We start from the raw sequence: 24,245 nt of genomic DNA, 5'->3' as shown, positions 1-24,245 counted from the left end.
TTGCGACCGCGCACCCCGCCTGATAACCACCAAGCGGGAGGCAGGCGGCTAAGGCTATGAGGACGAGGTTGGCGACATGATCAGGGCGTTTTGGGCGCCAAATAATGCAGTGCGTTCCCCAGTGTCTTCTGCTGAACAGCTGCGTCAGTAAATTTAAATCGCATCTGGACAGCCACTGACTGCCACCAATCGGTATAATATGGGCGGACAATATTATACTGATAATAATACATCACTGCGCTAAGTATAAACTCATGGCAGAGACATCCAACCTTCCACAGCTCCATTGTGCTTGAGTTGCAGATCCCGACATGCAGCGGCACCGCGCATACATGTACAGAGGACATGATAAGACACATCAAACATGCACTGCTTTAATAAGTATGCATGCCCGCAGTAGCCGAGGTGTATTCCTGAAAAAGCAAGGTGTTATTTTCAGCGTTGTACATAAATGCGCACTTTTGTGCAAGCAGTATTTGAGCGGCTTTGTGTGCGTTGTGCTCGTGTCCTTCAGCATTTATAAAATTGCGCGATGAAGACGCGTAGGGAGGAGAACCCAAGGTCGCACGCAGAAAACGCGTCTACGCTTTCCGTAACAATTGGTGATGGCGTTCGCTGTGGCTAACGTTGCATTGGCAGAAAAGTGCAAGCGACCACTTTGCGCTCTGGTTTACGTACGCACTCCATCATTGCGCGTCTAGGCCTAATGAGGTATTCAGTTTTCTTGGAACCACTCAGAACAGCAAAGAACTGCAGGGTGTTCACGAGAAGATAAGTGATTTTTAAAAAGCGGCATTTTAGCTAAAACTCATTCTTTCGCGATCATGGCGACGGCATTGATGGGCGCCGTAGCGGTTGTGGTAGAATTTTTCTATACAGTAACTTACTTAAATTTGCTAATTTACGTTTAAATTTTTGCAGTTTGGCGCTTGGTAGCAATTAGAGAATTGCAGCGGGCCATCAGAGCCCTTAGATACGTCTCTTAGATACGTCTGAACAGCTGAAATTCTTCGAGTCATTGCACTAAGGGCAGTTTTACATTTCTCCACACCCGATAATTGATATACGATACCCTGACGGCCTGCTCCTGTTCACTAAATGAAAACTACAGCCTAAGAGTTAGTACATAAGGGTTCATTCATATATCTAAGTTTATCAGACTACAAATAGATTATGACGTCGGCCAATTCTGTCGCTTAGAACATGAAAGAATCATTTTAGCTTGAACAGCCTATGAGCACACCGTATATTTCTTCTCACCTCCTCCAGAATTTCAAGCCAGACCCCACTGACCGCCCTACCTTCGGTGTCAGGCATTTAGAAGGCTTTTACTTATACGTGACAAATACTCAGTGTTTGTCTTCTTTTACGACACAGACTAACAGGCGCTTCCTGTGTTTCACAGAAAGTGCCTGTCCTGTGTTTCGTGTTTCTTCTACTCGTCCTAGTTCCGTTGCGCTTTGTCAGTCTGTGTCGTAGCAGTATGAACCAACTAGCCCACACCAAGGTCCTCTTGTCTTCTTTATTTACGCCACCTGTGTTGCCATCAATATCAAGGGGGAAGAGTGGACTTTGTACAATGCTTTGTTTGGATGGCTGGGAATTGCTTGCCTCTTTAACTCTTTAGTTTTAGAAAAAAGTGCCTCCTGCTTTCATAACTCTGCACATTTTGTTTCAGAGCCACTAGTTTCATCAGGCTGGGTCATTGAGGAACTCAAGCCCTTTCAGGTATGGACCTTGCATCGCCCACGAGCACTCCTATTGCATTGTTCCTGTCACGTGCAAAGTTTAATGTCAATAACAATTGTTCGTGCCTAACAAATTTTGCATCCCTAAAGACCAGTGTGACTTGTTAGACACATTATAAATGGGGATGCGTATTTACAACAGTCACTCAGGGCAATTGTATCACACAGATAATTCAAGATGCTCGCAGTTCCTACATTGCATGCATTGAAACGCGAAAGCCGTGTCCCGGGGCAGGACATGATGGCGGGAACTTCCACTGAGCATGTGGGCGCCACCACGACTGTGCCACAATGACATTAGCGAGTGTTTATTTCTTGATTGAAAATACAGGTTATGTCCCTCTTTTTAGGGTACTACATAAGAGGGGGGCCAGTAAAAAAGCAAATATTAGTCACTGCATTATACTGAAAATAAGCACACAAAAAACAAACAAGAATAACAAAAGAAAAATATACGCGGAATATTCTATTTATTTTGCGAAAAAATTTTTGCAACGCTAGTGTTGTCCCTAGACTATAGAATGATAAGTACTGGGAAATCGCTAAAGCTAAACAAATGCATTGAAACAAAATTTTAGTGTGCATAAGTAATCATTGCAACAGACGCATCTTCATATAAAAAAAAAGAATGTAAGAAAGAAAGGGTGACACAATTAGGACTGTGGGTTAAGTTATATGCCATTCAAACTATGGATTAGCTCTTGAAATTTAGTTGTGTCCAATTTGGTACTTATATTTAATGGCACATGGTATCATTCGATTATGGTGCTTCAAATGAATGACTTAGCAAAAAGGAAATCCTGAAAATATGCGGAATCTGAGCATTTGAAGTTAAAGGCCGGCTTTTTCTTATGGTGACAGAGTGACAGCGATGGACAGCTCGCTCTCCAGACAAAGCTGTGGGGGCCCAAGCGCCTTACATTGGATGCGAAGACTCTAACAGGGAGGGTGGTGTTTTGGAGAATATTCGATTGCAGGCTAGGAGACTTCGACATGCGAATGATACGGCAAGCGCACCACAATCAAGGCGTGGTTGTGACTCATTAGTTTTTTAAAACGTGCTATATATGCCCAAGCATCAGTCACTTTGTTGGCCCTCTGTTCCTCACTCTCTCTTTATACTGTGAGGGATTGTACACTCTTTAAAATGATGTTTATAAGCGGTTATTTATACCGTTCATGTTCCACTCAAAACAAGCCAGTTCTTTTAATGGAAACATGGGAAGAAAGATTGCATGACGTACGTGTGTTGCGACTGTATTCTGTTTTGCGCTACACATATTTGAGCACTAAGCGTCGAGTACATGCTGCGCCAGAGTCACCAAGGCCAGCTTGTTTCTCAGCTGGTCAGATGTCAGCCAGGCGCGCTTGAATGGGGGTGTGGAGTGTGCATTAAAGGAGATTCAACTGCAAAATGGCAGGAATAAAGGATATGTTTCAGGTTAACGTGGGGTTGCGGGGAAGTTGGAAAATGCAGGATGGGGATGGAAGAATCAGGGTGCTCTCTTTGGCACCGAACGTTATTAATCGGCGAATACTCGGTTCTTAAATTCCGTGTTAAGGTGACATCGTGATTCTCCCAAGACTAGATAAAGAAAATTTTATTGAGAAAGGGCTTTGAATTGAATGAAGCGAGACTAATCTATCTGATGTTTTACCAGCTCCTGGAGCATTTACGCTGTGTATGGAATAAAAAAAGATGTTCAGACGAAAGAGCTATTGACAATTTTCGCTACTTACCACCTTCCCTTACAAATAAAATTTACATATGATGCGTGTGAGAATATTTTAAGCGTGATTTGCGGGAGACAAATGATGCCTTGAAGCTTTAAACTCACCTTGATTTAGACGATGGAAACAGCAGGCTGTTTCATTATTTTAAAGCCTCCAGACCCGCACACAATTATTTTTCGCTCCCTGATTTCAGAAGAGACCAAAGGCCTAGTGCGACGCCCCACTCGGAACTCGTTGGTAGTTAAGGGTCTTAACCCGTGTGCTCCGGAAAGCTTGGGAACACGCACGTCGTCAGATAACTTTCTGAAGCTTTGTTTGTGATGCTAAACCCACTCCTCTTATGGCAACGCACCGCCGTGTACGCGATCAGCACTAACAACGCCCCCATTCTATGCACACCTGTGAATTTCAGGTGCCTGGAGCTGCAGTGAGGAACCAGAGCTGCAGAGTGCCTGCCATTCCATCCTCTACATCTCTGGTCCCGCATGTCAGTCCTGGGAATGCAAGACCCTATCCTGCAGTAGAAACAACCTCGCGAGAAATGTGGCGCGTCGAGGAAGGTGAGTATGTGCGTGTTTTTTTTTTAGCTAAGAGCTTCACTGCACCAGCTTTTCCAGCCATCAGCTGGGACGCAAGCTTGACCTTGATTGTAGCTAGAGGTCAAACCATGAGCATAAGTGGTGGTAGTCAGATTTGACACATGACGTCAGCTACAGCAGGGGACACTAGGGGCTGTTGCACCATCTATCTCGACTTTGACCTTTGGTCACACGGGAAAGCGGGAAAGCGTCTACCCGCATCGCAGGCGCAGGTCATGAAAGTGTGTTCTGATAAAACACAGGCGCACTTTGATGCGTTCAGCGAAACGCTGGGTGTGATCGATGTCAGTCCTGCCGTAGACAGCGGCAGATGTTCGCTCCGTCACCGCGTTGAGGAGAAGAGGAAAGGAGGCATCCAAGGTGTGCTGCCTACTCCCTGCATGACGTCACACAACTTGAACGAGCGAAGCCGGAAAGCGGGGTCTGGAATCTCAACCGCAGGGAATAAAAGTTTGTTCTGCATAAAGAACCTGTGAACTTTTATGCGTTTAGCCAAAAACTAGGCGTATGCGACGGGGCGCCTGCCATGGGGACCACCAGTTCCTCGACCGCAAACGTAACCAGGGAGATGGAGCTTTTTGTTCTCACCCAGGGTTAACCAGAGCTAAACCACCAGCAATATTTTTTTTTTTTTACCGGAAGAGATGCGCGGGTTAAGAACTATATACGAGCTGTTATTCAGACGGCAGTCATTGAAAGAAGCACTGCGTGCGGGGCTGTGTCTGTCCTCTCGAACCTTTCTTTCTATTGTTGTTGGGAAATATTTTCATTCTTTCCGTCAAAGCTGTCGTGAGGAACCCGCCCTAAGATGGCTGGGATGCTCAAATGCATCTCCCGGCACACAGTATACAGCATCAGGTGTGTATACAGTGAGCTCACAGCCTGATCTGCGACAAGTGGTTTGTTGTGTGGACAATCGGTGGAACCAAGCGGCGTCTTTTAAGGTGCACAAATCGCGTGAAGATTTCTTCTTGTTAAAGATGACCAAAACTGGAATAAGTGGTAACAGTCGTTGGTACAGATACCACGCACGTCCTTACTATGCGCCATTACCTATAGAATGTGACCCATAGCGGCGCCTGCAGTTTTTTTTCCTGCATATCTTTCTGCGTTTGCAATGCCAGTACATAGCTTCCATAGACATCAGTGGAGGGATTTCAGTATATGCGTGTTCGTGGAATTTGGCTGCATTAAGCGCAGCAATAGCCACGGTAGGATGCTTACGATGAACTTAAACTTCATTTAACGAATGTTCCCAGAGGTATAGCGCGGGAGAGCGAAGGCGCGCTGAACACAAAGCAACCGAGGCTACTTGTGGCGTGAATTAAACCTGCCAGGTTCGGTCGTGGGAACCGCAACTTTCAAACATGTCGTGCACCCCATAATAGGTGAATCGTAATTTATTATTGTCGGCAGCATGACAACTTCGAAATCCTCGCTGAGTAATCTTCCGGTTCGCGTTGATATGGAGATCGCCCAAATAGCCGGACCAGGCGTATCCCGAAAAGGCCTCATCAATTCCTCTTGGGAACAGCGCCGAGCATAATAAAGGTTCCTTAGGCCACCATGCGTGCAGCGAATAATGACACATCCAAAAGCGTTGTAGGTTTTATGTCCGCGATTTTTATTTTTTTGTTCTGCTTTTGGTGACTTAGGTTGCGCCAGTCGATGCTGACTGCAACTTTACAGGCGGGCTGTTGACGACAAATTACCTGAATGAATCTATAGGCGTGTGCAGCTTGTCATGTGACCTTGCTTAGTCTGTCCTCACCTGGGGTTTCGGCATTCAGCATGCTATCCCAATCAGCCCAAGAAACAAATGAAAAGCGCTGAGGCGAGGCCGAGGTACTGTATGTCGAGCATGATGCAGCTGAGACAGCCGCGCTTCCTGGTGCAGCTGAGACAGCTGATGCAGCCGAGCATAATGCAGCTGATACCCATCCGCGCACCGACTGTGTTCTGGCAGCCGCGGCTCACTGAGTTATTCAGCATTTCGTTGAAGTGTGTTTTAGCATCCAAAAAAGTAAAAATGCAGTAACACTTGCGGGGAATGCTTCATTAACAACTCAAGATTTGTTCGCCGAACTCAAACAGCTTAGTATCATGAAAACTTTTTGCGCTGCCTGCTGTGAAAATGAGCACTTCGTCGTCTTCTGACTGGCTGGCAAAGAAAGGAAAGAGATGTGCGGTTGTGACGATATTTACGGATTCGTTCTAGAATTACTGAGTGTCGGATAATGTTACGTGTGATTCTCGGGAGCAGGCTGATATAATTGTGTGTCCATCTTTCCATTGCGTCATCAGGGTTGAATGCTCCAAAACTACAATACCTTCTCCTGGCGATGAACATGCTCTGTTACGATCAGGTGTGCTTTGTAGCCCTCGTTATTGGGGTGGACAGCGACACATCAGGAGACACCCTAAATCGGAGTATACTTAATCTCCGCCTTAAGGCGGAGGTAAAAGAGAAAAACCTCGGCATGCTGGATTGTACAATAAGCACGCAAATATTCTGATGACTAACGGAAACGTGTTGTGGTCCCCTTGGCTCCTCTTATTTCGCAACTAGCCACTGAATACACTAGACATTTTGTAAGAGACCGCAATACAAGGACAGTGGATCAAACGCCTGTCCTTCACTCTAGAAGAAATTTGTGTTTTTTTCAGCATTGTATTCTATATTTGATAGCTTTGAAACACCGAATGCACAAAACCGGCAAAAAGAGCTGCGGGAAGCATAGGAACAAAGAGCGCGCATTGATTTTATTGCACCCTCTCGGCGAGTCGGGCAGGTTACCTTAAAATGCTGCGTTTTAAATCAGGAAAGCAGACTCTTACCCTTATGAGCTGCTTTGAATGAACAAAGTTTCGTCCGTTTGCACACGATACTGATGGTACAAGTTGACAAAAATGTACACGAAAGCAAAGGACTTGAGCTCAAACGGGAGACGATATGTTTCGCAGTATAATATACATGACGCTCTAGAGTTCCGCATTGATAGCCACATTGGGAAGTCACAGCACTGTCTGCGCGACTTACTTGAGCAGTGCTTCATCCACGTAGAGAATGCTGGAAGTCGAGGCTTCTAATCTGCCTTCACTAGTGTTCGGCCGAAATCGTGTATTTTGCCTCGGATGCGGTATACATGTGGAGGCATTTCCGAAATGCTGACCGCTGTACGCAGATTAAATTACTACAAACGTGCAATTTTTCACTTCGATCAATTTAATGCAAGTGCCATTCAGGTGCCAGACTCGTGTGGAACCTTTGATAGCCCTATGCGAGGTTAAGCCCGGAGAAAGGTGTTGTCGTTGCAGCTGAATCCATGCCGAACAATTGCCAAGCCAAATAAGAAAGCTCATGTTTCCGGCATTTCTGCGTCTTTCTATGGTAGATTTTAGCTTTTTGTCTAATATCGAGAAACTCTGCGCATGTAGCATCTCTAGCGCTTCCCTTAATGCGTTGGAAATAGCAGTAGCTTAGAGATAAAAATTTACGTTGATGAAATTATTTGCAAACCTAAAGGTACGTAAAGGAACCCAAATGTTATTTCTGTCCCCTCAGCGCTTTAATTTCATTTCTACATTCTGCCTGCTGTCATTTATTTTCGCTGCCCCGGATCAGACGCCTCCATAGTGATAGAAGATGCCAGGGCTAGCAAAAATCTTTTCTTTCCTTTTGATTTTGATTTTTTAAAAAAACACTACCACCACCACCTCAAGGTACCGGCAACTGGGTTTGACCTCTTTTGTTTTGAAGTCCCGTTTCCGATTGTAAAAAAATTATTGGGCTGGCCGAGGCCGAGTGGAGTTGGAGCGAAGTACTTCTCGCGTGGCTGGCGACAAGTTTATTGCGCAGGTGGAAACATTGTATATCTTGTTAAGAAAACCGGATCCGCTGTCTGCAACGCTCCGGACTCATCTGCACTGTTACTTTGTTCCAGGACTGTATGTTACAGGCGAACAATTGTCACCTATTGTCGGATCGAAGGCCACACAGGTGAGGGCCACATTGCACTCTGTTATGGAAATCCATGCACTGCTCTTATTAACATGAAGTCCATAAATTATTAGTTTGTTGGCGGGTAAAATAACTGATATAAAGAAACTGTTTTGTGAGATACAGTGACCGCTTATACACGGTCATGCCGGCTATGTTGGCGCACGTCATGAACCGAGCGCGGTAAATTTACAACTGGCATTATTATCTAAAATTTCCCCACTATATAGCTGCAATTAGCATTGCTTAGTGCGGCCTCAGTGCATCGAACATTTCTCATCAGTAGAGGGGAGCGAATATCAGATATCTTTAGATAGCTGACCGGATGCACTCGTATTCGATTCGCAGAGCGAATTAAGTAGTACATGTTCAAAATGCTTCCAAACGAATCGACAGCGCTCTTAGGTTTTCGAGTATTTTTCGAATATTTGGCACCATGTTCAAACAGAAACGCCGTACTTACTATTTTTTTTTCAAAGACAGGTTTAAAAAATTATTTGTATACTCAGAAATTCTGGAGAAAAGCATTTTTGAGCAAAAAACAGTTTATGATCGCAGTTTTTTTTTATATAATGTGAGACCTCACTTTAACAATCAATATATCCGCAGGTTATCTCACAGCAGGAGAGGCAGAGTGAATGCACGCCTGCGCCCGAATATATGCTTCAGGACCACTGGGAGGCTCCTGGGAGCAGCGGTCCGGATCAGACCGAAGAGCCGGCCTCACGGGAACAGCAGCGTGACCAAAAACGTACGTTTACGACTGGCGATTGACATGAGATTAGAACAGAGGCCTGCACGGATGAGTGCATATAGTTATTGATACCGCAGTAATTAGACTAAAGAATATGCAAAGACCTCTATGTGCTTGCCTCGCTGATCTACAATACGTAATTGGGAAGCAGTGTTCGTTCCTTTACTCACGCCACTCCTGTGGAAATGGATGCAGGATGTCCTCTGTGACGTATTCACGTCGGAGGGATTTCTTTCCCAATGTAGCGGCGACCGCACATCACGTGACAGACGTTCTTTGCCGGTGCCGCGATGACACGCACACTTGTAGTGTGGGTGGGGTCGGGGGGCGGGATACTCACTTTTCTCTGCAAAGCGATGGAAGGTTGCTTTCAGTATGAATAGTGTTTCTGGTATGTGTTTAGAACACTGTAATATCAGCGGCAGACGTTTACAGGATGCATCTGTTTAAAAAAAAAACAGTACTTTTGAAGCATGCCTTGCTGTTCATTTGGCTCGTATCAGCGGATGGAGCAAGTTCTAGTTCTATTGGCCACAAAAGGTGCCAGGTTACGGGCTATGACTATGCGGGAAAAATTTATTTGGATCTAGTGACGTACGCTAAATGCGTGAAATGTCTGAATGTGTGTGGAAACCAACATGCGTCATTAGCTAATACTGGGTGGCTGAGTCGTGAGGCGGCGCAACGGTACTTTTTTTTTCCGAGAACACGCATGCCGAAAACTTTTAGGGCCGGCTGTATATACGTTTCGTACAACTTCAGTCTTGCGTTTAGTTCACGCACCTTCACCAAAACATTGTTCTCCTCAGACTCGCATCCTGTAAAATTTCGCTGCGTATAGTGAACTTCAGGATTTTCGAGGTGCATATTTATTTGCCGCCGCTTTAGTAATGCAGTTGTGTGATTTCAACAGTATTTACTTTTTGTAGATATCTGGCCTTTTTACTGCCACGATAAGTCATTTACCAACGAAGCTGCTGCGATCTTTAATCATCTAAAAATATGCCTCACATCATGTCTTCTAGGTTATGACGGAAGCGGAGCGGTTGCACGTGCTGACTCCACCAGCGGCACAGCATTGGCTGACGTGAAGTGCGAGGTATGTGAAGCAAACACGGATGTTTATAATACCTCTCATGGACAGTTTTGACAGGTGCTCTCTATTTTTAAAAGCGCAATCGCGGCCCTGATTGAACTAACCAAGCTGTAAAGCACTGGCATCCTACGGCTGTTGACGGCATTCGTTAAATGAAGCATATAAGCGGTCCAATATCAATAATACAACTTTATTATTTACATAAGGAGTACAATCCATCATAGATGCAATGAAATTCATTGATTGGCTGAGAGAGGTCACGCGACTTGAAGACGTTATTGCAATGTACCCACCATGCGTCGAGCACTGCTGCTGCAGCTAACAGTTCGAATATGGCGGTTGATGGACTGATAATTTCAAAGAAACTGATGCAAACACGCGAAGAACTCACAGTACAACCTGTGGCTTTAAAGCTTTAAAAGAGGTTAAGGCGTACCCATAGTTTCAATCTTTTCCCCATTCTAACTGGCCAGACTGTCTATGCGTACTGTATATAGTTCTCCTGGAAAATTCTATAATGTTCTACTGCGGCTTCGTGCTCACTGTGCTTGATTGCACTGAATTCAGCACTGACAATAGCAGGGAAATGTTTCCTTTCGGCACCATTAATGGGGTGATAATCGCGCGATGGCTGTCACGACCGCCTCTGACTCCTTTTCTCACGGTAGGAAGAGTTTTTCTTAAGGCATACAGTTGAACCTCATTGTCACTAAGTTGAAGGGGCCCGGCGGTTACTTTGTTATAGCCATAGTTTCGTATAGCCCGTGTTGACCGAACTTCCAGCGGGAATCCTCATTAATTCGTTATATCCGTTATTTTTTTAAAACAGTTTCTCTGTAAGGAGGTTCGACTGCATTTTATTGCTTTTTCGTGACATGCATGACGGAAATCAGATTAGTCTTGAAAAATAAAAGCACCGATTATATTTCAAACATATGGCGATACCTGCTTGAACGCGACATTCTGTCCAAAAATGCATCATCTCATGTGCGTGCCAATTCATCCGCCAACACATAGTGCCCGCCCATTTATGTGATATATAACATATTAACCACGCCGTATACAAGGATTCGAACATTTTTGGAGGGCACAAGCTTCAGCCGCTTCTATCTACACTACACTTCACAAACGCCTACATTACTGTTCTGGCGGGTTGCACGAGTCAATTCATTTTCTCGCGCACATTTCTTTCATGGGGAGGGGGCTACCGGTTACTTAATCGCAAACACGCTCCGGGATGACGACCGCGATTATGGCACAAAACACTGCAATCCTAGCACTAACATCTAGCGCACCAAATTTAATGTATATGCGAACGCCCAGTATGAAGTACAGCGCCTGGTGAACACGGCTAAATAATATGCGCAGGTGATATCGAAAGACGCCAGTCTCGTCAGTAAGAACATGTTCGAGTTCCTGGCGTCTGGAAAGTCCACAGTCAAGGGTGTCCCGGTGGGAGTGTTCACGTTGAAGGCGCTGCCCGAAGGACTGCACTTCGGCCCGTATCACGGAGTCAAGGTGGACTGCATCGAAAGTGGCGGCTGCACCTGGCCGGTAAGCATGTCCGGCCAATACATAGAACACTCAGACTCGGGTTGTAAAGGGTCTTATAGACAAAGGTCAAAACAGTTGGGCTGTTATTGCACTATACTGCTCGCGTTATTACTCTCTCGCATACTTTCATGTGCATTCGAGGTTAGTTTTTTTGTTGGGCCATGTTATGCTGGAATACGTGCAATTGTTGTTTGAGAGCAAAGGAGTGCAGCGGATGATTGCAGTTCCATACCACTTATCGAGGATTCAATGAACATGCGCACTTTCCAACGCTATTGTATAATACTGTACGGCTGCACAGAGAGACCCCGTTATTATAAAGTTAGAGGAAAAACAAAAACAAAATGTGTAACGAAGCTCGCCTATGGTTGTTAGTGCCTCGCCATTTCGCCAAACTTCTTTGGCATGAGGCAAAACCATGCAAAAACATGAGGCAGAACCATGCGACATCGCTGAGTCACCAGATCCATTATTAGAGGCCTTTTTATTTTCATACCAGAGTCACATCGTACAAGAGTCGCACTCACAGGTCAAGCTGGAAGCTTTAACGTAACGTGAAGGCTAAGCTAAAGGGTTAAAACAAAATATTTATTTGTAACAGGAATACAATTATTCTTTAAATGAACTCCAATATCTTGGACAAGCTGAATTCAATTCCATTCATTGACTATAAAGGAAGCTGGTTGGTTTATATCGCTGACACTGGCACTATGCGCACCACAGTGTTGGTATCCCGGGCTGTCCTTTTTTTCCCGCATAATAAGTTGTCAGCAGACAAAAATACCTTGTCGCATGGCGCTCATTGGCCTGAGAAGCCTATGCGCCATAAAAAAATTTACCATCACCATAATCAACAAATTAGGCACAACAATTTTCAGTTCAATATTTTCAAAAAAGATATTGCCCTGGTTTTATTTTCCTACGCGTTGCTGCGAGCGATCGCGTCCGAGACTCACTATGGCCATTGATGGGAGGCCCTCGAAATCTCCAGTGTTCCATGCTGCTCTGTTGACTCGTACCGGGAGCCGGCAAGCAGCCAATGCACATGCGAAATCACCCTGACGGCGCCAAATGGCGCCAGGTGCCCGGCAGGCTGCGCACATGCTGTAGCATCCGAGCCAATCAGCGCGTACTCGCAGGCAGTGGGCGGGCTTCTGGTACTTCGGTAATGGCAACAGGGTACACGGTACGCTTACGGTGTCTCGATGGCCACAGAAACCGTCCATGCAACAGTGCTGTGGCCTTGGAGTGGAGAGACTGGTCGGTTCGAGGGCCTTTGATATGCCCATGTGACCGAGGTATCAGATTAGAACACGAAATGCTGGCCCGTTCCGGACACTTAAAATTTACGCCACGTTTTTTTGCGTCTGTTGTTTCACGTGAGTACGGTAGCGAAAAAGTTTGACTTGAGCGTTTAGACGGTGAAACCGTTTCGTTGCGCAGGTGCACCGATGTGTAAAGTTCTTCGTGGTAGACGGCCGCCAACAAGAGCGCGACCACTGGATGAACAACGTGAACTACTCACCCAGCAAGCGCAGACAAAACCTCGTGGCCTTGCTCTTCAACGGAGACATCTACTACCGCACACTAAGAAACGTCGGCCCCGGCGAAGAACTGCTCGTTGGATATTCAACGTCGTTCGCCGAAAGTTTGCTGGGGAACCCAAGAGGACGAGGGGCGTTGAAAGAAGGTGAGCAGAAGCTTATCCTGCACTCATTAGCTGGTAGATTATAATCGGTTGATAGCGTATGCAAGCTACGACCATGCCTGATTTATCATCATCATCACCAGCCTGACTACACCCACTGCAGGGCAAAGGCCTGTGCCATGTCTCTCCAATTATCCATATCCTTTGCCAGCTGCGCTTATCCTGTTCCTGCAAACTTCTTAATCACACCTGCCCGCATAACCTTCTGCCGTCCACTGCTACGCTTGCCTTCCTGTGGAATCCACTCCGTTATCCTTAAGGACCAGCAGTTATCTCGCCTTCGCATTTTATGCCCTGCCCAAGCCCAATTCTTCCTCTTGGTTTCAACTAGGATGTCATCAACGCGTGTTTGTCCCCTCACTCACTCTACCCGCTTTCGGTCTCTTAACGTTACACCTCTCTTTTTTTTTCATGGATCGCTGCGCTGTCCTTATCTTAACCTGAACACTTTTCTTTAGCTTCCAGGTTTGTGTCCTGTAGGTGAGTGCCACTAAGATACAGCTGTTGTGCACTTTTCTCTTCAGGGATATCGGTAAACTGCCATCCATGATATGAGAGAACCTGCCATATGCGCTCCACTCTATTCATATCCTAGTTATTTCCCTCTCATGATCCGGATCAGCTGTCACTAGTTGTCTAATGTGGACGTATTCTTTTACCACTTCCAGCACCTTGCTGCCAATAGTGAACTGCTGTTTTCCTGCTAGGTTGTTAGGCTTTTGAACATTACTTTGGTTTTCTGCATGTTAATTTTTATACCCACCATTCTGCTCCGCCTGTCTAACTCATTGATGATGATTTGCAGTTCACCTCCGGAAGGACTCAGCAAGGCAAGGTCATCAGGGAATCGCAGATTATTTGGGTATTCTCTATGAACTCTTATCCCCAACAGTTCCCAATTCCTGCCTTGGAATACCTCCTGCAAACAGGCGGGGAATAGATTTGGCGAGATTGTGTCTCCTTGCCTGGCACCCTTCCTTATTGGAATTTTCTTGCTTGCTTTATGTATGACTATGGTAGCGATGCTGTTCCCTGTTTCAATGTGTCTGTCTACGTTGTTGCGTCCCAGAGTTCACGCTGGCCCAAAGATGTATTCATACCAACTGTCCCAGAGGAATGCCATTTTGCTATATATAGCTTCCAGTATGTCGATAAAAGGCTCTCTTACACCTAGATTCTGCAATGCCTGTATGGCTGATGAGATTTCCACTGAGTCAAATTCTTTCTCGTAATTAATGAAGGCTATATATAGGGGTTTGTTGTATTCTGCACATTTTTCTTTCACCTGATTGATAGTGAGAATATGATCTGTTGTAGCGTATTCTTTAGGAAAAACTGCCTGATCATTTGGTTGATTGAAGTCTAATGTTGCCCTGGCTCTATTAGCGATTACCATAGTAAATATGTTGCAGGCAACGGAGAGTAAGCTGCTCAGCCTGTAATTTTTCAAGTGCGTGGCGTCTCCTTTCTTATGAATTAAGATAATGTTTGCGTTCTTCCAAGCTTCTATTGCGGTCGAGGTCAGAAGGCATTGCGTGTACAGGGTGGAGCTTTATTCTAGCTCGATCTCCCCTCCGTCCTTCAACCGATCTGCTGTTACCTGATCCTCCCCAACTGCTTTTCCCCTTTCCATTGCTCCTAAGACTTAGTTTACTTCCTCTTTCGTTACTGGCGGGATGACGCATTGGTGCGAGCAACTGTCTCTCTCATCACCATTCTGGTTACTATGGCTACTGCGTAGATTTGTATAGGACTCTTCATCTACTTCAACTATCTTATCCATATTCCTAATGTCATTGCCCTCCTTGTCTCTTAATGCACACATCTGGTTTTTACCCATGATTATAGTTTCCTTTTACCACTGTTAGGCTGCCTCTGTTTTTTAAAGCATTAAAGATCGGCTCTGTATTAAACTTCGTTATGTCGGCTACCTTGCACTTGTTTATTAACTTCGATGGCTCTGTTAGTTCTATTCTGTCTGTAGGGTTAGGCCTCTCATGGTTTGGCATTTCTTAATCACATCTTTTGTCTCCTGATATAGCTTGCCAGTAACCTGTCGAACCGTCCTACTGCCTACTTCTACTGCGCACTCCGTAATGACACCTGTCGGATTATCGCTCAATGGATGTACATTAACATCGTCTTCATCTGTTAAAGCTGAATATTGGTTGGGCAGCGATATCCTGAATTCTTCTATTTTCCCTCTTACTGTTAACTCGTAATGAACTTCCTCTTCACTAGCTTTGTCGTTTCCCTCTTCAAGTCTAAGCTAATTTGATTATGCCTGATTATGAAGACTTCGAATGTCAGCAGGGACGGCGGACATTTTTATGTAAGGGCATCTGGGCGAAAGATGAAGGAACACCGACACATTGCATTATTCACAGGGAGATTAAACTGTGGATAAAAGGGGATGGGTGCTTGCGTTTTATGTATATATCCTTAGCGCATGAAAAGGAGCTCTGAATTTTATGCATGTGTACCGATGCAAAGCTGTTCGATAGCGCTTCTAGAAAAGGCACTGCCTTTTTATATGTAATGTATATATTACCAATTGACGTATCTGTGCGGGTTAGTACCATAGCACTGCCTTTGTTTTGTGAATAGGCAAAATATTTATTGGATCAAATCAAATCAAATTCATTTCTTTCTTGAAATGGTACAGACAGTGGAGGCGCAGAAAAGCCGCTGCACCCTTTCGCTTAGCAGCAACTTGAGAGTAAGTCTTATAAAACAAAGGGAATTTGTCAGCATATTAACAGGTATACAATAATGAAACTACAAAATTAAGTGAAACAGCATTATACAATATTGAATCGACAATCACACTTGATAAACACAGATCAATACCAAAGAAAAAGAATAAACATATCCTAAATTTCAGCGTACATAGCACCAAAAGATTTTTTTGACGAACTAAAGAGGTCAACATTTTTATACGCGTATGTATTTAACAGGGAGGGAAGAGTGGATTGCAGGCATTCTCTTACTCGAATTTATGCGAGGAGTCGGCACTACCCAAGTCTTCACATACCTTGTCGTTTAGCTGGTTTCTTGGGCATGCAATTTAGCAAGGTTTCGTATGTAGTTTACATTCCTACGTGTTTCAAGTTTAAATCGAATACTTAGACGATATTTATACAAGTTGTGCATTTTTACCACGCCACTTTGTAGAAAAAGATCCGCGCTTGGCGAGTCCCAGGTGACATAGTAAATAAGACAAAGGCACTTTTTCTGTAGAATATAGATACATTGAAGACAACTATCCATGGATGTTCCCCACACAAAGTGGCAGTAGTTTAAATAGGAGTAGAATTTGGAATTATAGAGGAGTAACTTTATTATTCTTGGAATAACATATCTAAGCTGACTTATGACCCCAGTCAGTTGAGCCAGCTTCGTTGCTATATCGTCCATGTGGTGACCCCAAGTGATTTTGGAAGAAAAAACTACTCCTAGACATTTAAATTTTTCAACCAAATCTATGCACCGCAAGCTTAGTTTACTCTCTGTGAAAGAAGGAAGCACTTTATTTTTGGGACGAAAAATAACAGCTTATGTTTTCTTGTCATTAATACGTATACATTTGTATTCACACCATTTTTTAATTCAATCATAGTGCCATTGCATTCCTAAACAAGGAGATCAAGAACATTTCCATTAAAAAATATGCTTGTTTCATTAGCGTAGATAATAAATTTAGCAGCGGAGTTAATGTTAGAGATATCATTTAGATGCATATTAAAGAGAACTGGTCCCAATATGTTGCCTTGTGGGACACCCAAAGTAATACATTTTGCTTCAGATTTCATTCTGTCTATCCATACACCTTGTTTTCTGTGTGATATGATTTCAGAAGCATCTGGGTCTGTCCTCGAAAACCATAACACACTAAGTTTTTTAGGAGTATACAGTGGTTTACTAGATGAAATGCCTTCGAAAAGTCTACGAAAACACCAATAACAAAGGCCTTCTTTTAAAACAAGTTAGTATATATTCCTTTTGCTCGAGTAGCGCTAATTTGTTTGATTTATTTTTACAAAATATAAAATGATTTGGTGACCAAAGGTTACGCTTGAAAATGAAATGAGACAACCTTGTATCCAGGACTTTTTCTAGAGCCTTTGAAAAGATAGGGAGTATAGATACTGGTCTATTATATCCGAAATCGTTAAGGGAACCTTTCTCATACACAACCATTACTTTGGCTATTGGTATTTTGTCAGGAAATATACCGGAAGTAAAGCATAAATTAAATATATTCCCAAGAACAGGGGCAATAACTGCTACAACATGCTTCACGGGCGTGACTTGAATGCCATCAATGTCACAGGCATGGCTGTTATTAAGCTTCTTTATGACTCATATAACATCTTCTGCTGTAACCGGGTTCAAAAATATTGTATTATTTTTGTAGGAACTAACGTAGCTAATGGATTCATGTGATAAGTTGGTATGCGAACAGGTTTTAAAAAGTTGTTAAAGGCATCTCCTAGCTCTATTCCAGATATGTCTTTATCATCAAGCCTTAATGTCAATGGGGCAGGGTGCGGTTGCTCGCGCCTTACTAAGCAATTTACTCTTGACCACAGTATTTCGTGGCAACAATTTTTAACTTCGAGAAATGTCGTGTACTATTCTGTGCGTGCAAGACGTAGCTTTTTTATTAACCTATTCCTGTATTTCTTAAACTTACTTAGGTCATCTGCTCTATGTGTGTGTAAAAAGATCACGTAGAGCTTTTCTTTCAGTTTAAATTCATGGTGTAACTCAGATGCTATCCAGGGATAGCGAGTTTTAAGTGTTTTTTTTTTCGGGTACTTTTAATGAGAAACAAGAATGGTACAGTGGCGTAATGATTTAAATAAACTTACTGTAAGCCTCATTTACGTCACTGGTAGTGTCAGTGCTATCCTACTTAACTTGTGCCAGTGAACTATAAAGTAAATTGAGCGTTGGATTGGTTATATATTGATACGTGGCTTTTTCTTTTCGGCACTTCACAGGTACAGTCCTATACATACATACATACATTGGAAGATGGTCACTGAATGCACATAATATTACACCTGAGTCAGCCATTGGTTGGAGGAGTTAGTAATGAGCAGATCGAGAAGGGACTCAGTTTCTTGTGTAATCCTAGTTGAAGTGGTTATAAGGTTAATGAAGCCGTTCGAAGCCAAGACAAAGTCGAAGTGTTTAACCAAAGAATTGTCCCTCAGCATATCAATATTAAAATCCCCTTCAGCTATTAGAGTGTATTTGCCATCTGTTAAAAAGAAAAAATGCAGTCGTACAATTCCAAAAATATAACCACATTTCCCCTTCGGAGGACGATAGCAAACCGAAAACACGAACCCGTTGATAGAGACAGATAGGACCTCAAAATCATCAGTAAGTAGACTATACAAGTCCAGTTTGTTGCATTCAATGTCATTAGACACCAATAAGGCTACTTCACCCCCACGGATATGAGAACGGTTGAAGTAGCAAGTTGTATATTTGGTCATCCTAAAAAGGTCAGAATCATTTGTGCTCCATGTTTCACTGAGCATGATCAGGGGAAAAGGAACCGAAAATTCACCTAAGAATTCCTCTAAAGACATTGCCTTGTTTTTTAAACAGCCTCCATTCACGTTAACAGCTTTAAGCGATGTCGGCGGAAGATACGAAGCAGTGCGGTTCAGGTCGCTGGGCAAATAATAACTCTTGTCCTGCATTTTGGTTATGTTTCAAGTAGAAAACACGAAAGATAGGATCAAAAATGCTATACCTGATAGAAATCGCCACTTCCCCTCACATGAATGGCACTCATTCCCTCACTTTTCCTACCGAAAACCTTTCCGTTGACATACAAATTAAACTTATAGCCTTTATCTTTGGCGCAGTCTTACGTTGCTTGAAGATGTTCTCTGTTGCGGCGTATTAAATTTTCTTGCAAAAAAATTGGTGGATCGCTTTCCTCAAGGTTTTTCTTAATTTAATCCAGTTTTCTCTTATCGCTTACCTCCTGGAACACACAATGATGCCGGGCGCCTTATCACGTTTGACTGACAGTCGATGAACGTGTGCAATTTCCTGTTTCGTCAAATGAGGCACTCGAATTTTATCAGCCACGTTATTTAATATAGCTTTCAAGCCCCGATCTTGTGCTTCTTTTATTCCATCTACTTCAAAGTTGAGCTCCCTGCTCCTGAATTCAAGGTCATGTATGTGCTTTTCCAACTGGGCTTGGGCTACCTGTTTCAGGCCATCTTTTTCTTCAAACTCAGTCATCCTCTTTTTAGTTCTTGAAATTTGCTCAAATTCATCGAACTTCGTAGATATGAAGTTAAGGCTCTCTCTCATACTTTAATTTTTTTCTGCCAGAGGCATCAGCCGTTCTAGTTTTTGAATAATTGATATGAGTGCGAGTTTAGTATCTATACTATTCAGGTTAATGATGTACTATTCTGTTACTGTATTAAGGGGACTACCATGCACAGAATTGACACTAAGGAACTGATGCGAAAAAGTACTACTGCTGGCCTTTTCCTCTCTGCCACGGTACAAATTAAGAACACTGAATTCTCTAGGCAGTTCTTTACTTTACATGTGCTCATTCGGTCCTCCCACTGCTTGGTTCTTTTTCAGAGGACGTCCACATCATTCCCTTGCACAGCCTGTTCCTCGCCTGTGAGAAGTGCGGTGACCTCTTCTCTACGCAGTACAACTTGGAAATGCATACCCGGCGGAAACACTGGCGTAACACACATGGAATCCACCGCTGCACGTACTGCACCTACACGAGCAGTCGCAAGTAGGCCTCAAACCGTTTTATGGCGCCATTTCTTGCTTTCCTCCATCGTGGCTAGTTAACTGGAGAGATGTCCTTTCTGCTGACGAGCGACCTTTTCAAGCCATAATTACCTTAAGAAGCACAAATCGTGAAGTCGCCATACAAATACACATTCAATGCTTGAATGCCACGATTTTGGGACCGAGCACAACGCAGTCATCAGCATCACTTGTAGCAGTAGTGCACTCGAAAGTGTCCCTTCACACTTTTTTGCGCGCTTTGTGTTCATTTTCTATCAAGAAACAGTGCCCGCCTTTTTTCAGCAAGGTAAGAATTACAGTCCAAACTATCCTGGTGGTCGCACAGGTTGCATTCGTTGTTTCCGAAGTTCGTAGTAAGTGAACTCCTAATAATACACCCAAATTTTAAAATCACAAAAAAAACAGTTTTATTTTTAAAAAGTGAGTTTGTGAGGTGTGCGCGACTGATACTTGAAAGCAAGCTCTATCAAAGTGCATTCTCAGCTGTCCACGGTGGTCATGTGCTCCCTGCCAAGAACATTGCCGCCAACAATCTGCTTTAGGGATGTGACATAACTAATTAAGGTTGAATCGTTAAAGGCAGGTGGCAATAGGTACGCCTCCTTGTCGAGGTCTTCATAATGTTCCCAGCAGTCTGGGAGTGCTCGTACTTTGCGTACAATGCTTCATCAGTTCGTGGCTCAGTGATGCAGGCGTTAAAGAAGTCACCCGTGCCGGCCAGCTGCGCAATAACGACACGTTGCCACAAAGCCCACGTGCGTCACCGTCGTCTGCCATGCCTGGATCATGCGGCGGTGAAGCTAGCGCAAGTACGCGCAGAACGTACCAACTGGACAGCCTGCCTGGGCTTTGTCTACTAACGGTGGCAGCGCAGATTGTGGAGAGCAGATTGGGCTGGTCACTCTTGCCACGCGATCCGCTGGGCAAGCCAGGCATGTCACGTGACAGCTATTCAAACATCTCTAATCGCTACCTTTGGATGATCTCCTAGCCCGCTCTAATCTCACTTGCACTTTAGAGGCTTTCCCCCGCCGGCACAACTTTACGCAGTTATGAGCGTTGTATGCCTTACCCCGTCTGCGCGCACTTCGCCGGCGAGTTTTTGTAGTTTTATTGCTGCCTTTTGTTGTTGTTTTTTGGGTCTGTAATTTCTGTTCAGAGCGATGTCACCGGAGCAGGGTGGCGCTGTTAGCCATCCACGGTCACGGGAAGCGCGGGTTTTTAGACAGCGGGGTGGAGTTCAAGGCGCCTCCTTGTTCGTCCTAACCGAGTTGCGTTATGTCTGAGACGCGTTTCCATTCCTCTTATACACAATTTTACGGTAGCGCCACCTTCATTCGTAATAAGCGAGTGTTCGTTATATCCACGGCCATTATTTGCTGCCTCCGCTGTATAGAAATTTGTAGTTTGAAGCCGCTTTTGCGGTGTTAGAATGGAGTGAAGCCCTCGGGTGCGAAACGGCCCACCTGGTGCTTTTCGCAGCGGCCACTTTTGAGGAGTGGCACAAGTGTACGAGCCGCCCGCAAAATCTGGTCGTCTCGTGGCCAGCCCATCATAAGCGCTGACCTTTGTTGGGCGCTAAAGAATTTAGTTCGACATTGCGCGTGTGTGTTTCAGTACTTGCAGAGCTTAACTGAGCAGTGGTGCCTCAGATACTCCCCAATGAGCCTGATTAGCATTATTGCTGAGTCGCTCACATTACAACTGAAGTACGTGTCTACCGAGGTTCCCTTAGCAAGGACATAAGAACTAAACCTCAACAGGAGAAGTTCGCTCATTGGGAAGAACTGCGTCACAAACAGGCAAAGATTCGCCTGACACCTGCGGCAGCTATATAGATCGAAGGTGTGAACGCCATTGGCGAAATAATAACCTTTGGGGTTGTGCACATAAAAGTAGACACCTTTCGCCTGCTGTGTACATTGTAACCGTTACTGAATCACCGGGAGCCCGTCACCGCTGTTCAGCACGCGCTGTTTAGTCGTGATGCATCATGCACAGGCGCAGCTGCCGGGTACCTTGTGCCATCTGGCGCCGTCAGTGCGATATGCGAACGTGCATTGTGTGCGCGGGCTCCCAGTACAACGGTACGGTACCGCTAAGGTTAACGTGGTACAACATATGCTAAAAGTGCCTACTAACGGAGGCATCGGGAGCAGAAATTCGTAGTCGTGTGGTAATTCTGCTTATCCTTACCCTTCATGTACGCAGGGCTGATATCGCCAGGCACGAGCATACCCACGTTGACAAGCAAAACTCCTTGTGCCATGTGTGTAAGAAGAGGTTCTCCCAGCCGGACAATCTCAAGGTTCACATGAGGATCCACAGTGGTGATAAGCCCTACGAGTGCAGCCAGTGTGGCAAGAGGTTCAGGCAACGCGTCCATGCAAGGAGGCACGAGCAGGTCATACACTCCCGCCAGTACCCGTTGCACTGCCCACGGTGCGGGTTCGGTGCCGAGGACGTCACCAAGCTCAGCCGCCACACATGCAAGCCGGTGGCCACGACGGAAGGTAAAGAAGTATTCAAGCGGGGCCGAGGACGGCCACGCTTAAGGGCAGATGGAAGTGCGCCAAAGGTACGACCGAGGAACACAACGGAGGGTACGCCTCGTCAAGGAGGAGAGAAGCGGGGCCGAGGTCGACCACGTAAAGCAGTAACGCAAGATGCGTCAACGTCGAGACCGCAGAAGCCTACAGGACTTGCACTACTGCAGGAAGGATTGAAGCCACGTCGAGGCCGACCACGTAAAGCAGTAGCGTAAGATGCGTCAACGGTGTAGTGAGATGTAGCGTTCGCTACTGAATAAATAACCTTTTTGTCACATTCACTGTCCGTCTCCTTTCCTCAAATGCAAAGCAAGAAGTCAAACATTAGACCAGAAGACGAAGCCGTAGACAAGGCCCCCGAATGTGATCATACCCGATGACAGCCTGTCTTGACAATGAAGGGAAGGTAATATGTTGAGTCTGCCAGGGAAGCCGGAAATGGTTTTTGATTGGGGGGGAGGGGGGGTCAAGACATCAAGCTTATTTTGCTAGTTATTTAGCGCTCATTTACAGGAGTTTTTTATTTTTATTTTTCAATGTCCAGAGGTTGATGCAAATTGTCATGATGTGGTTAGGACATTCCAGCAGTCACGAAAACAACGAAAAAGCTTCCAAAAGAACCTGTATAAGAGGCTCACTTGCGCCCGCTAAGAACTGAATGACTCGACGACGGCGATACCACAAGCTTGCTCGGCGGTCATCGGACTGAATGCTTGCATTTCTTGTCCGCGGTCAATTTAAAGGAGGCAGGGAACCTTTGAGATAAATAACCAAAAACCAAGACAACAATCCTCGGAAAGTATGGAAGCATTTGCACCTGGCCACGATCAATGGAGATAAGTCTGGTCGCATCTGGCGTCACAAATCATAATGATAAAGCCGCGCTCTGGCGGGCTTTAAGTGCCAGGGAGAAAACAGCGGAAAGATCCACGGCAATATAAAATTAAGTCTAATGGGACGCTTTATAGAGGGGAAGCATTACTCACGAGAAGTGATCAGTTGCAGAAAAAGTTTGTGCATAATTTGTTTAAATTCTGTTTTAAACACATTATGAATTATGACATTATGAATTCTGTTTTAAACAAATTATTAGATTTATGAACCCTGAGGTAAGTTGCAGGCTGCACGGCCTAGCTTGCCATTGACCTAGATAAGCAACATGCAAATGACTAGACTTTTGTTGCGATTAGTGCGCTAATAAGTTGAGTACCTTGGTCATTGTCGAGTTTTTTGGTCATTACTGAAATAAGTTTCCCAGGTATTAGCGGCAGCCAGTATCGCAGCTTTCAAGCTGCATGGATTTTGATCAAGGGTAGTAACACCACCAAAACAAACTATTCTACGGCGATGAAGAATTTCAACACTTACGTCCTAAATTAAATCTTAATTTCCATAATTATTGAGCCTTGTCCCATGTGCTCAGCTCCTACTTGATAAATTTAAATAATTTTTTGGCTTAAGAGAACGATGCCACGAACACTTCGTTACGGCCACAGATGCTCACAGAATAATCGAAAATGCTTACATGACACAGCACTATGTTGCTGCTTACACATGACAGTAATGTTGCGCAAGCAGCACTCAGAGTGACATGAACACTGGTTGCACTGCAAGCAACCGGAATAGTAAGCTCACTTCCCTTGAAGATTACCATTAGACTAGAAACCATGCAGAAGAATAATTC

General features: G+C 44.5%; 1 protein-coding gene across 1 annotated transcript in view; it reads left to right on the top strand.

The window, feature by feature from the left end:
- Positions 1 to 9,885: 9,885 nt before the first annotated feature.
- The window catches only part of LOC144108416 (PR domain zinc finger protein 14-like), a 30,055-nt gene continuing 15,695 nt past the window's right edge, over positions 9,886 to 24,245 (top strand). The window contains exons 1-5 of the mRNA XM_077641657.1: positions 9,886 to 9,934; positions 11,300 to 11,485; positions 12,929 to 13,175; positions 19,827 to 19,992; positions 22,224 to 22,525. Coding sequence (XP_077497783.1) covers positions 11,336 to 11,485; positions 12,929 to 13,175; positions 19,827 to 19,992; positions 22,224 to 22,525 — 865 coding nt within the window. The 5' untranslated portion in view covers positions 9,886 to 9,934; positions 11,300 to 11,335. The remainder of the gene's footprint in view (positions 9,935 to 11,299; positions 11,486 to 12,928; positions 13,176 to 19,826; positions 19,993 to 22,223; positions 22,526 to 24,245) is intronic.

This window comes from Amblyomma americanum, chromosome 10, assembly GCF_052857255.1.
Source record: "Amblyomma americanum isolate KBUSLIRL-KWMA chromosome 10, ASM5285725v1, whole genome shotgun sequence".
NCBI classification, from domain to species: Eukaryota; Metazoa; Arthropoda; class Arachnida; order Ixodida; family Ixodidae; genus Amblyomma; species Amblyomma americanum.
This window is presented reverse-complemented; position numbering and strand designations above follow the sequence as displayed.